This window comes from Maylandia zebra, linkage group LG3, assembly GCF_041146795.1.
Source record: "Maylandia zebra isolate NMK-2024a linkage group LG3, Mzebra_GT3a, whole genome shotgun sequence".
NCBI classification, from domain to species: Eukaryota; Metazoa; Chordata; class Actinopteri; order Cichliformes; family Cichlidae; genus Maylandia; species Maylandia zebra.
Genome location: NC_135169.1, coordinates 31,976,803 through 31,990,359, shown reverse-complemented (window position 1 = coordinate 31,990,359; position 13,557 = coordinate 31,976,803). Strand labels below are relative to the sequence as shown.

The 13,557-nt window shown below is 42.4% G+C and overlaps 1 protein-coding gene across 9 annotated transcripts in view; it reads right to left on the bottom strand.

The window, feature by feature from the left end:
• Positions 1 to 13,557, bottom strand: part of clcn3 (chloride channel 3) — a 43,195-nt gene that overhangs the window by 21,777 nt on the left and 7,861 nt on the right. For 4 of the 9 annotated variants that reach the window (XM_004570682.6, XM_012924507.4, XM_012924506.4 and 1 more), the window contains exon 2: positions 7,414 to 7,595. The exons of 2 other annotated variants lie outside the window; for them this stretch is intronic. In XM_004570682.6, the coding sequence (XP_004570739.2) occupies positions 7,414 to 7,576 (163 nt within the window). In that variant the 5' untranslated portion in view covers positions 7,577 to 7,595. Of the gene's footprint in view, positions 1 to 264; positions 692 to 3,138; positions 3,494 to 7,413; positions 7,596 to 13,557 lie in introns of those variants that run through there. 3 more of the 9 variants (XM_004570689.6, XM_004570683.5, XM_004570690.5) reach the window with 3 other exon arrangements.

The window sequence follows — 13,557 nt, the reverse complement described above, 5'->3', positions numbered from 1 at the left end:
CTGTGTTTATCTCATTATCTTTGGCTGACGTGCACACACTGCTGGTTAATCATCAGCAGGAGAGGCCAGAGCAGGAATGTGCCGGCTAGGTAGCTTGTTGACTGTGGAAATGGCAGCTTGTGGTCCATAAAGCAGAGGAGGCAGTCGTTTGCTCCACCTGCCATATGGATACATGCACTCAAGTGTACAAGCAGAAGGAGGTCGACCTATGTTATCGCAGCAGCGTTATAAAAGGAGGGAATCAAGAGGGAGACGTGTCGTTACCTCTTCTAGGGATCTCCTGCAGGGGGATGGTGTCACCTCCCCCGTCGTAAGGCAAATAGGGATCGGCCGCCGCGTCCTCCTCCTCCATGTTGACAGTCTAGATGAGGCTAAACTAAACCGTGCTCAGTTTCATTACGCTATGCTCGCTGCGTGTGCCATTCGCTGCTCCCGCTGCCATGTTTACCAGAGGAGGACAAATGGGGCTGTGTGAGAGAGAGAGCGCGCGTGTCTGTTTGAGCGGAAAAACGTGCCTGTGTGTGTTAGAGAGCGCGCACAGTCCTCCCTCCCTTCCTTTTCCTCCTCGCTCGCTCCTCACTGCAGCAGCTGACTGCTAGAGTTGATGATGTCATCATACACAGGGAAAGACGATCACAGGCCGGTCGGCCCTACCCGCTTTAGTTGCTAAGGGAGATCAGTGAGCCGTGCCTCTTACGGAAGAAACCATAGTGTCGGGTCACAGGGGTGTGCGTGTGTTTTACAAGCGGTGGAGTTGGTGAGCTCTAAAATGGAAAATTCCACTCTAAGCACTGCAGTACGGAGGATAAAAGAAAGTTTTTACAGAGCCGTATGGAGTGAAACACATACACCATGCTTTAAAAAAGACAAAATAGCTAACTAGCAACAAATTTGACCAGAGATTTACGATTAATTAATTTTTCTGAGCCTAAATGTCCAACTGTGAATGTTTCTTGCTTTTCTTTGTATCATATTGTAGTTAATTAAATTAATTAATGATAAAAAAAAAAAATAAAGTCGGACTAATATTAATTTTAGTGTAACGTGCGCACGAAATGCTAATTTGCGTGCACGAATTGGGTATAACGTGGCAACGAATTACGTATTTGTGGCAACGAAATAGATGACGTGCGCACATCACAGTTGCGTAGAACCATAGGCATAAGAGTAGGCTAAACCTATACACCATGGACAGAGACGGTATGATTGAGTTTTATTTTAGGCTGGGAATGAGCTACAAATGCATTTTGAAAAGCCTGCAATGCAAGGAACCATTATTACGGAGAGACATTTAAACAGGATGTTGAGAGCCACGTTGCTTTACAGACGTAATTGCTACCTAAATAATAGATTTTATTGTCAACCAACTGCAAGGGCCTGGGAAGGATCGCGGTTATCGGTCAAGTGTTTCGTGCCCACAAATTAGCATTTCGTGCGCACGTTATACCCGTTTCGTGCCCTCGAAATAGTATTTCGTGGCCAGGCGGGGAATCGAACCCTCAGCAGCGAGGACAAAACCTTCAGTGCCATCGAAATAGTATTTCGTGGGCACGTTATACCCATTTCGTGCCCACGAAGTAGTATTTTGTGGCCACAGTTTATTTATTTTTTGGACCATGTCATCAGAGGGGCTGATGTTGTTAAACAAATTTCTTCCAGTCAGAGAATGTTGCATATAATTAATTTTTTGCTTGATGCATAAAGTTAAAAGGTTAAAACAAATAAAACAAGTTTTAAAAAGGGACCTTTCCATTTGATTACATTTTGTATGATGGATTATGCAGAAAAGTAGAATTGGGCTGAAAGATCTATCGCTTTATCACCTATTCAGGTTGTAAATCGTGTTTTTAAAAAGTAACTAAGTAATTAATTACTTTTGAAAATAAGTAATCAGTAAAGTAACGGGATTACTTTTTCCCGTTCCTGTTTAAGACTGATGTGCGTTATTTCAGGAAAATCAAATCCCCATTAGATCTGCCTAGTCTCCGCAGGGAGGACTAAAACGGCCAAAAAACCCACATAATGACCATATATGTAACAGTATAGAGGTCAAGGGATGACATGCAAATGGCCAGGCGGGGAATTGAACCCTCAGCAGCGAGGACAAAACCTTCAGTGCAAAGCTCCTTCAAATCCCAAAGGCAAACAAGCACTGTGACACATTAAACAGTGGACGTAAACAAAGACAGAAAAGTAAATGCTAGCAACGTTTTTGAAGGCTAGTGAAATTGAGCTAGTTAGCGTATATCTGCTGTCTTGTGACCAGCAGTAGAGCTATGGTTACACCAATGTAAAACACATTAGCACAGGAAGGATGTAGGATGTGGGTTAGACTGTTCTCAGTAAACATTCATGTTTAGCCAAGAGTTGAGCTCACCCAGAGCACAAGGTTAGTCATTAATATGTTGCTGTTTAGTTTGAGTCACTAACATCCACGTTGAAATCTTACTCCACAACAGACTGATTCATTTCTGAAGTGCATCAATATTTGCTGTCCGTGACACTGTGAAGTTGTAAAACCTCACTTGAAGACGCACTACACATGAAGAATGCCAATAAAAGCCAATAAAAAGCACTTTGAAAAGACTAGAGCCTCAGCCAGCACAGTACACCTCTACTTACATCCTAAAATGATAAAGAAAACTTTCCACACCAGTTTTTATCTGAAATCTCTGTCAGTCCATGGATGGAAAGAAAGAAAGCAGAATGTAGTAGTTGGGCACTGATGTGTTGTCTTGCCTTTAGCATCCAAGAAGAAAATGAAACATTTATGAGGGTTGCAAAAGAAACTGAATCCCGAATAAAAACTAAAAACAAAGTTTCAACCACGTCAGAACAGCAGACACAGACCAAAACAAACAAAAACAAAAATCACCCGAGATATTATCCCAGAACTTAGGCACTATGACTCAACATTACTGGTTAAACATCTCCAAAATAACTGAAAACAATGTCACGGGTAAAATCCAAAAAGAATCAGTCCCTATGTTTCAAAGATGTTTTGTAAACTCAGTGTAATCACGTGTTATTATATGAAACAAAAACCAGACTCAGTTCCCTCTTTTGTGGTTTCAGGCTTAACATGTGTTATTCTAGGATTTCACAAATTGAAATCCTTTTACCTTCACGCCCCCTTACCTTTTGTCACGCCGCGTTATCGCTGCTCAGCAGTGGCACAGGTGATATCAGCCATAGTTTGTCACCTCCCTCCTTTAAAAAAAGCCCTCGTCAGCACTTCAAAGCAGCAAAACCACAACAAGTCTCTCAGGTTTCCATAAAATGTGTTCCAGTAAAAGTCCAGTGCAACAAGTCTCACTCCAACACTCCATGGGACTACTGAGTGATCCGGCTCCTTGGTCACACTGCAGTCTAAGCTCAGAGGAGGGCTTTACGGGGCTTTCTATGAACCCACCCCTCACGTAAAAATAGCACAGAGAAGCAGACACGGGCAGCACACCAACTTCAAGGAAAGGCATTCATCCAGAGATTTCCTTCGCTCACACCAAGACTGGTTCATGGGAATGCTGTTCCACGTCTATCACACACAAAGCATGAATGACGAGTCAGGTAGGTGGAGCTCAGACCTGTAGTAATGTGCTGCATTACAATATGGTCCAAAATATCAATGTGGAAAGGAAGCCAGTCATTAGCTGTTAATTACTGTTAGTTATTAAAGATTTCTTAAAGAAAGAAAAGGGTTTCTCTGTCTGACTGTGTCATTAGTGTATAATTAGTGTTTTCTCTCACAGTTTTCTGTTTGTAGCAGCAGTGAGAACACAAAAGGTGACAGCTTAAAGTTAATTTATGCTTTCACCTTTTCACCACGTTCAGAGTACATCAACAGAACCTGAAGACACGGAACTTTAAGCCAAACCCTCTTATATAAACACTCAGTACCTGAAACACACCCTCTGCTACTCTCTGCACATAAAGAGACGAGACAAAGACGACAACTCTCAGAGCCATCCTCAATATTTCCACACAGGATGAATTTCAGTGACTTCAATGATCCAGCTCCATGGTTGGTGTATACCCTGGATTGGTATACACCAAACAATTACTATAAAATGTACTATAAGACATTTAAGGAACTATAATACTATCAGGCCATATCTCCTAAATATTACTTTTACTACCTGCGTCAAAAATATTGGGTGGGCTATTTTACGAACACTAATATACTAATATCTATAAAACATGTTCAGAATTTTATACTAATAAGCTAACATGTCAAAATGCTAAATCAGAGCAAAAACTAACATCAGTGCTGTAATTGTGTATCCGATGTCACTGTGTTCGTAGTTTTCTAACAATATATACAGTGTTGCTGTTCCAGCGCCATCACTGCAACTGTCCAATCACAACATTGTGATGTCACAGCTTTGCGGCTCAGTGAGAAACACTAAGGTGTAGCTCATGTTGAAGTGGAAGGGGTGTGCTCCATATAAAGATGGTTTCTTTTGAAGTGGAAATTTACGGCTGGAACATGCCCTCAAGTCAGATTTCCAACTTGGAACGTCAAAGCAACCCCACCGACCCCAGCTTAACAATCCAAGATGGTGGCAGTGCACATAAACAGCAGTTAAACTGTAAACGGTGTGGTCAGTATAGCCACTGTTATGTATTTGTGACTTTGGCTAAATAAGCCACACACAGAACTGACCAGGGTCTACCCGGGAACGTGCTGCAGTGTTTTTGAGTTACAAAGAAAAAAGGATCGAGCTGTGTTCTAGAGGTCGCTTTCAGAGCTTGACTTTGCTAAGGAGCAAAACCAACCCCCTAAATTTGCCAACATTACTTTAAGATAAAACAAAGACTATTTCATAATACATTTTTAAAAAATGCTGTAAGAAAAGCAGTTATCAATCACTATTTCGTTTTAGGCAGAAAATGAACTGCATGGTGCAGCAGAGTGGTTAGCACTATCACTGCTCACAGGAACAAGTTCCTCAGTTTAAATCCACTGGCTGGGTTCACATCTTCTTCCTGTGCCTGTATTGGTTCTCTCCAGCTGGTAACTATAAATGCTTGTGCATCACTCAGTGCTGGCCCTGCGACAGAATCCCGACCGGACAGCTAGGATAAGCTCTAGCCCCTATGGATGGGTGTAAACTACACATTTAGTTTTAGAAGGGGATTTGCTCTAAAATAGGTCTTTAGGTAACACATTAATTTGCCTTTCTGTTTTTGTCTTTTTTTTACAAAAAGCCCTGCAGGCAAACTTCTCCCATGTGCAGTCTTTCAAAACTGTATATAAACATGATTTTCAGTCCCAATGACTGAAGAAATCCTGATAACGAACAATATCAGGTTGTGTAATAGCCATGACACGTGTTAGCATGCTAAACCTACCTGCAGACATAAATCATGCTTCAAGCAATCAGCTCTACAGCTGATGCCTTTGCTGCTCCTGTTAAGATCCTGCCAGGATACTTTTGTTTAATCCAGCCAAACTTGATTTACTTATTTCTAATGATCATTACAACAAAGCTAGCCAGACTGATCTTGTTCCGTACAATCTCCCTCTTGTCTGGTCGCCCATGCAGTTAAAAGTCATGTGTCTCTCCTCTGACTAGCCTGGTCACCCTCAGTTTCACTGTGTAATAATGAAAATGCTCAGTCAAGACTCAACATTTTACTTTACTAAAGGGAATCTCCCCTGTGAAACCTTTCAACCTTTACTTAGACTGACTCTTAGGGTATGTGTGTATGCTTGGCTACAGGTATTAGTGTTTACTTTGCAGATTTAAAGTCAGGAGAAGGAGCAGGAAAAGTGGCAGAGATGCACGGCTGCACTATTCAGTATGCAAGAAGAGCTGCAATCACCGGGACCACAGAAAAGAAAGATGACAGTCAGGATTGTGCTTTCAGCACAGGCTTACCAAAAAAAAGAAAACAATTATTGTCGTGTACTGTATCTTCATTTTAAGTCATCTGCAATTCAAGAAATGTATCAAATAGAAACAGTTGATCCTAATTATCCTTTTATCAAAGAGGGAAAATAACCTCTGTGCTAAACAAACACTCAAAACAGGGTTGAAACTGAATGCGGTGCCTTTATCGCCTGCATAAACACACTAGCTTGCCAAAATCAGTCTTCGTTCTGCATTCAAAGAGAGACACCGCTTCAGCGCAGAGATATCCTGACTAAACACGAGCGGCTCATATTTGGAGAGCCGAGCTCGGCCGACACCTCTGACACCATCCTCAGCACGACGCGCGCTCTCTGTTTGATCAGCTGCGAGTAAGAAATTAAACGAATCAGCATATTTACTGAGACGAGGAAGAGAAAACAGGAAGCTGCGGATTGGGTGCTGATGGGGATAAGCGAGTCGGAGCACCACTGAGACGCTGACTGACTGAGAAGCGGGTGACCGCGCTGAAAAATGATAGGCATGATGGGAATTATGAAACACGGCAGCTTGGCACAGAGATCACATTCAGCGCTGTCTGTGATTGAAGTAATTAAGTAACTGTAACATTTGCTCCAACATGGCAAAACACAGCCAATCAACTCGCTCTGCCACATGACAGTACTACTACCACCACCTCTGCTTAACAGCTACCTGACAGGAACGTCTGCATGTGCCAAGGGATGAAAGGAGGAGGAGAACGCACAAAAGCAGAAATGACAACATGCAATGAGGCACACTTTAGGAAACAGGAAGCAAGAACATTAAAGAGGTGATAAGGTCAAACTGATCGAGGGAAACAGCACGGCAAGATAAACAGGATGCTAGAAGAGGACAAACTATAAAACCACGCAACAGAGCAACAATTATAAATAAGGTGGTATGCAGAGACAGCAACAAATGAACAAAGGAAGAAAAAAAACTACATGGAGCTGCTGAAACTGCCTTACATATGATTACAAAACAGCTAATTAACTCAGTTTTAATTGGACGATATTGATAATCAGTTAAGTACCATGTCTGTTTTACATGTTTGTTACTTCTGTTACATTTAATTGATGAAAACTATCATATTTGGTAATACAGCTCCAGAAATTTTCATGGGTGAAAACAGGAAGAAGTTAATGGTTCTTAAAGAAAATCTAGAAAGTGAATACGAGATAAGATAAGTTAAAGTTCTTTGTCTTCAATGGTGAAAATGGAAGCAGGACAATGATGCTGGGTGGATGGTTTAAGAGAAAGTTTTTCCAGGGTTTGACATAGAGAACAGTTGATGATGATGAAGATGAGGGTGGCGGTGGCACAAGACAGAAGCACACACAAGCGTCAGCAGTGCGATGACTCACAACCAGAGACCAACAGAGAGCCGTAAGATGGCAACGATGGGGAAACTCACTGAGAGTTCAAGGAAAGGAGGGTCGGGGGATTCGTGAAGGGAAGCTCAAGATGTCCAGATTCTGACCAATCAAAGCGCTGGAAAAGAATTTCCCGTACTCCCTACCTGGGGAGGCAGCGTCCCCATCCAGCAGGTTGTCGTCCTCGGTGGTGTGGAAGTCCATGATGACGCCGGCTCCATCCAGCAGCTCCTCGTCGCTGCTGGCGCTGGCGATGCTGTTGTAGCTGTTCCTGCAGTAACCTCTGTGGTACAGCTGCTCCGACTCCATTTAGCAACGCGCCGGGACCCTGGGTGATAAGGAGGGGAGTGGTGGAGTTATACATATTGTGCTTGATTAGAGTCTACATGGTGAAGTGAGTCTATGATGGGCACAGGTGAGCAGGGTGGTATGTTAGCAGGTAAATAGCAACGATGGACGGGCACAACAAACACATCAGAATCAAATACAGCAACGCTTTGATGGTTGATACATTCATCGAATGGTCTGTAGACCTGTGTGACTGGGGCGCGCAACTGGTCGAAGAATACCCATCATTACTTCATGACCAGTGGATGCCAAATGGTTGCAGACTGGTCTCTCGTCCAGTGTGAATGCAGACTTATTCACATGATCCTACGCTGTCACACATCCACACACGTCATGGGTCTGCAAGTACACTTTATCCCACCTCAAACAGAAAATTTTACCCTCTCTCTTTTTCATGCATCACACATGCTTTGTATCTCCATCTGTACTAACTGAATAATATAAAAAAGAGATAACAAGATCCAATATATAAAATACACAGCATAATAAAGATATTACACCATTTAATCTGTTGGCGTTTTGCAGAGCGTAGCTTTGATATGATAAACCATCTGCAGCCATTAATTTCTTTCTGCAGACGAGAGGGATGAGACATCCATTCAGCTGAAAGATGAATGCAGGCTGACAGCGGGTAATGAGAAGAGAAAAACGCACGATGATGAAGATGATGATCAGACCCAAAGTGAACCCTTCATGGCAATGACGTGGTACAGCAACAAATCAGACCTGAGGCGCAGTGAGCAGAAGAAACCTCCAGCCTCTAACTGAAGAGATCAGTCCATCAACAAATCCCAGTGTTGGGGTTATTTTTCAGACTTAAATGGGTCATTTAACCACAACCCCCCCCCCAAAACCTAACAACCCTATATTATTACTTATTCTTAACGCTCGTCTAAAGTCTTTTTTCCCTTTTTGTGTAAAAGCTTTATTTTGTTTTGTATGCCCAATTTTTCAATGGTGTTTGGCATATGAATAAGAGACATTTCTTAATTTTTGTTTCTTAGCCTACTTGTTTTCTTCAGACAACACTAAAAACTTTAAATCTTAAGTATTTGATACACCAAGATGGCGCCGAGTATGGCAGCCTCGTCACGAGCTCCCCCAAGCAACAGCTACACTCTTATTTTGCACATATATTTATTACTCTCAGATTTAGCCATTCTTATATTTTTCTTGTTTTATGTTATTGTATTTTTGCACAACTCTGTTGCTTGTGAAGCTCGCACACAAGAATTTCACTCGCATGTACTGTACCAGTGTACCTGCACATGTGACGTGACAATAAAAGTGATTTGGTGATTTATTTGGCAAAGATGATGCACCAAACCGAAGGCCCTTCCACTCGCAGCGCAGCCAAGGGAAGGTTATTTATAGACTGAGGGATTAAAATGACACATGGGTATCCTCTCCACAATGAGAGCACGATTATGATAATATTCCTGCTGGGGGAAAAATTACAGAGCCTGTTCAATGCCACTGCATGCCACCTGCTCTTACATCTCGCCCCCTTGTGGAAAAGTTGGAAATTACAACTCAATACGTAACCACAAACGTGACTCAGGACCAAACCAAAAGTGATCCTCAGCAGGCCCCACACACGATGACAGTGCAGCGGGTCCTGAAGATTAAAGGTGACCTTCGGCTATTAATAGAAATATGTACCCCGAAACATGATGAGCCACGCTGTAATGGGGAAAGATGGAATATCAGCAGCCTGGTGCTGAATAATGGAGGGTCTTTATTAATCAAGGATGCACAGGTGGCTCTATATTTATCCAACACACTTGTGAAAGGAGATTTGGGCTTAAAACAGACATTAGCTCTCTATATTTATATTCCACAGGAGCTAAACTTCCTACAGAAAAGTAGCGTAGAGCTGAAACCTGACCACTGCTGATTTGTGTGTGTGTGTGTGTGTGTGTGTGTGTGTGTGTGTGTGTGTGTGTGTGTGTGTGTGTGTGTGTGTGTGTTTTCCTGCTTGGATAACACTGACTGAATTATGGCCAGAAGTAAAACATGCTTAGTCAGCCCTGTAGTTCCTACGTTGCTTCACGCTAAAGTCGTTCATTTCCTGACGAGTGTTTCTCCACACAGTGCTTTTCTTCATATTACTTCCTGAAACCAGTTAAATTTAGACTTCAAGGTGCACAAAACTCTGTTTTAAGATAAAAACCGCGGGGAAGGCACTGCTATTGTTCATCTATCTTCTCCTTGTCAGATTATATCTGACATAAAGTTTGAGGGTTTTCCCCCGCTCTGTTGCTTTTTCAGGATTATAAGGAAGTATTTTTTTCTTCATTAAGTATTGGGATACTGGAACTCACTGTGGAACTCTAGATTGACTTTTAAAATAACCATATGTCCATCAGTGATACAGATTCTGTCATTGGATCCAGATTGAATATAATAGTATAAAAGTAGACAGGAAAAAGGGAATAGCGGGAGACCCAGCTTTCCAGTGCAGGCCAGAGTCACACTGGGCCTGTCACAATTAAGTGGCATCGTCCTTAAATTCGCCCCAAAAATTAAGCCCATCTTAACCTCTGCACACTGCACTGCTGAAAGTCTTTGTGTGTGAATCACAGCTGGTGGTCACAGCATGTTTTGAGGCTGTGTTAACAATGAAGTGAATTGTGTGGTTCACAGAAAGACACACACAACGGCTTTTTGAAAGAATAAATATAGATCAAATACAATCCTCTGCAAACATGAGTAACCTGGCTTTGTGACATCTCTCTCCTGTCTTGCTAGCCTTCATTCAACAGCCCCATATGAGGTACTTCTCCACACCCTGCAGCGGTGGTTGCATTGAATTTTTTTGTCACATTTGGCAACTGCTTCGATGTAACTGAGGCTAAGTCCACACTAGCCCGGATAGATCTGAAAACCGTGTTTTCGTCTGAAAACGCTCTGCGCCCACACTAGCGTTTTCAGTGGTTTTCACAGAGTTGTGCGTCCACATTGAAACGGCCCAAAACGCTTACGTTTCAGTCCTGCGCATGCGCACAAGCGAGTGAGAATTAAAGAATTTGAAGAAAAGCTATCTGGAGCATGTACAAACTGATATTCATCTGTCAAAATTGAGAGCAATCAAAACAACTGCTGTATAATGCCCTCCGCTATCTTTGTTTAATTGGTCAAATGACTGCATCACATGACTAAAATGCGTCATCATTTTAGAAAGGCTGCGTTTTCGAGTGTCCACACTACGACGGGGCAGCTCCGTTTTGAAATGAATGCGTTTTCGAGAGCGTTTTCAAAACGCTGCGTTTCTCAGTGTGGACGGGGGCCAAAACGGAGAGAAAACAAGAGAAACGTGTGGACGTAGCCTGTGATGATCAACTGGTCACCCAGAGGTGGAACATGCGACACATGGCAACCTGTTTCCAACGATCGTGGTCCGCCTCAGATTGACTTCAATCATTCTCAGACAGATTGGTGCAGGGGGAGGTTTCTGGTTTCAGGGTTTCTCCCTATGGCATTTGGCAGTTGAATCACTATCTGGCAGCACCTACCTCACGATTTGTGGAGGCATCTATGTGAATTTCTTTAATGTCATTTTCTCCATATGTACAGCAGACGGCAACAGATCTGCAATTTTCAATTATTACTCATCACAATTAATAATTGTGCACTAATACACAATTTATCATCATCTATCCCGCACAGTTTGCAAATAAAAATGCTAAGTCATTAAATATCCCGTTCTTACCCACCCGCAGGAATCACACAAACATGTTTCCCATAACTGGACCCCTCCCTTCAGACGCTGTTCTGTAGTGAAAATCTCTCACCTCCAACAAGCAAACGCTGACACTTGTTATGACAGCACACGACAGCCTTCTGCAAAGGCCAACGGTGCAGCTACAGAGCAGTAATCCTCACTGGAACCAACTCCACAATGTGAGGAAAAAAGAAAAGACAAACTTTCCCCGAGCCAACAATCACACTCATTCACTGTGAGACGGGATTTCCCTTTGAGCTTTATCAAATCAGTACGGTCAGGAAATTCAATTCAGCCTATTTGCAGAAACAACCCTGAGGCAGAGATTGTTTTCTCTTCGCTGTTTGACCTCCAGTTACATAAAAACTGCCAAGATCTTGGATCCATACTCTGCCAATTCTGGCATTTAAATAAAGCGCACAGCAGGGGTGCTGACTCACGAAGCATCGCAAGCTAAGACAATAAAATGCACGTATGAGATGAACCACACTGCTGCGTCTCTTAATGATGGACAGCTTCACTTCTAACCATCGTGTTTTCTTTTACTCAGCTCTGCTAGTGCCATGTGATAGCTATAATTATGACAGTCTGCAGTGTACTTGTTCAAGTTTCCCCTCTTTCTCTGCAACAGAAATCAAAACAATAATTACACCAGGGAGACCGGAGGGTGTTGATTATTTAGGAGCTGCAACCGAGCAACTCAGATTGCAGCTCGCTGTTTGAGGGTAAGCTGATAAGTGCGGCATAATCAGCAGCGCAGCAACAAAATGCTGCAGGGTCTGCTGATGTTATACAACTAGTTGAGCAGCGAGGGACCTTATCTTTCTTCAGCCGGTCACTATGGAGGTGTTGCCCAGGCGACTGTTGCTGAGATGTGACTCAGCTTTTTACCCTCCCTCTAACGGCTGGGCTCGTACCTCCTTCACAGAGAGGACTTGACATGCGTATCCATCATAGGCAGCGGGCGGTCGATATATGGATCGTGAACATCCGATGTAGAGCAGCCCAGCACAGCACGGGGCTTTCACTCATCATAATTAACAGCACTTCAGCAACAAGCAGCCAACTGCTCTGACTGTGTCACTGACACTGATGGCTGAAGGTGTGAAGTCATGCAGGGAAGTCAATTTGAGAAAATAACACACGCATATACAGCCAAACATGCACATATAATAAATGTAAGCAGTTATTAGTTTACTGAAACAGACGAGTATCATTTAATCAACTTATATCATCATTTTTCTGCCACTTCAGCACCAAAGTTACACCCAATAGAAATGATCGTTTCCAAAATGCTTTATAATTATTTAACGAGCAGTCAAAGTAAAATGTAATAAGGGTAATACTTATAATAACACTACTACTATCAGTGATAATATATTTGATCAGATAGGCCGTAGTCAAACAGGGCTATAGACTATCTGGCAACCACCAGCTACAAGTGGAAAAAGCCCCCCCAAAAAGCAAAGTGTATTCTCTCCCCAGTTGGCTAGTGTTGCTAAAAGTTGATAGCAGTGTCTGTGAAGACTGCTAAAGGCCCAGGCACATTTGTTGGTCAGTGGCAGGTGGCCTGGGTTGCCTGTAGTCTGCAGTGAGGACTCAGACTTGTCTGCAAACGCTCAATAGTTGCTCTACAAGCAGTTGAGAACCTGAGAAAGATGCAACACAAACTGCAAAATATTTGCCTTCAAAGTAAAAGCTGCACCTATGGAAACATGTTGTTTGCTGCAGGAAGGCACATCTTTACTTTGATGATGAACGTGTCAGCTGGGGAATACTCATTTTTCCCTAGAGACCGGTGGTTGCCAGATAGTCACCAACCCGTCTCTAGGTCTGTGTGACTGGGTTTAGCTTAAAGGCACAACGGTTCAAACTACATGTACCTAGTTTATAACATTAAATCTGTACTTGGAAAACTATACGAAGTGGACAATGTGTTTGGCAGATGATTATAAAAGTATGATTAATAATAATAAAGTTATTTATCTTATAGTGAGCTATAGACATAAGCTGCATATCTATTTAAAATCTACATTTTCAAACAGACCAGTGAAGACTGAAGCACAGCATTGAGAGTATTTGCAGTGTGACTCAGCAGACAAGGATAAACTAACAATAACCTAAAAATGTAAAAGTTGGACGTTATAAAACAAACAATTGTTAAAAAATAAAAAACAGTAACGAAAAAGAAGATAGTTGTGAAGTTCAGGCTCTTCTG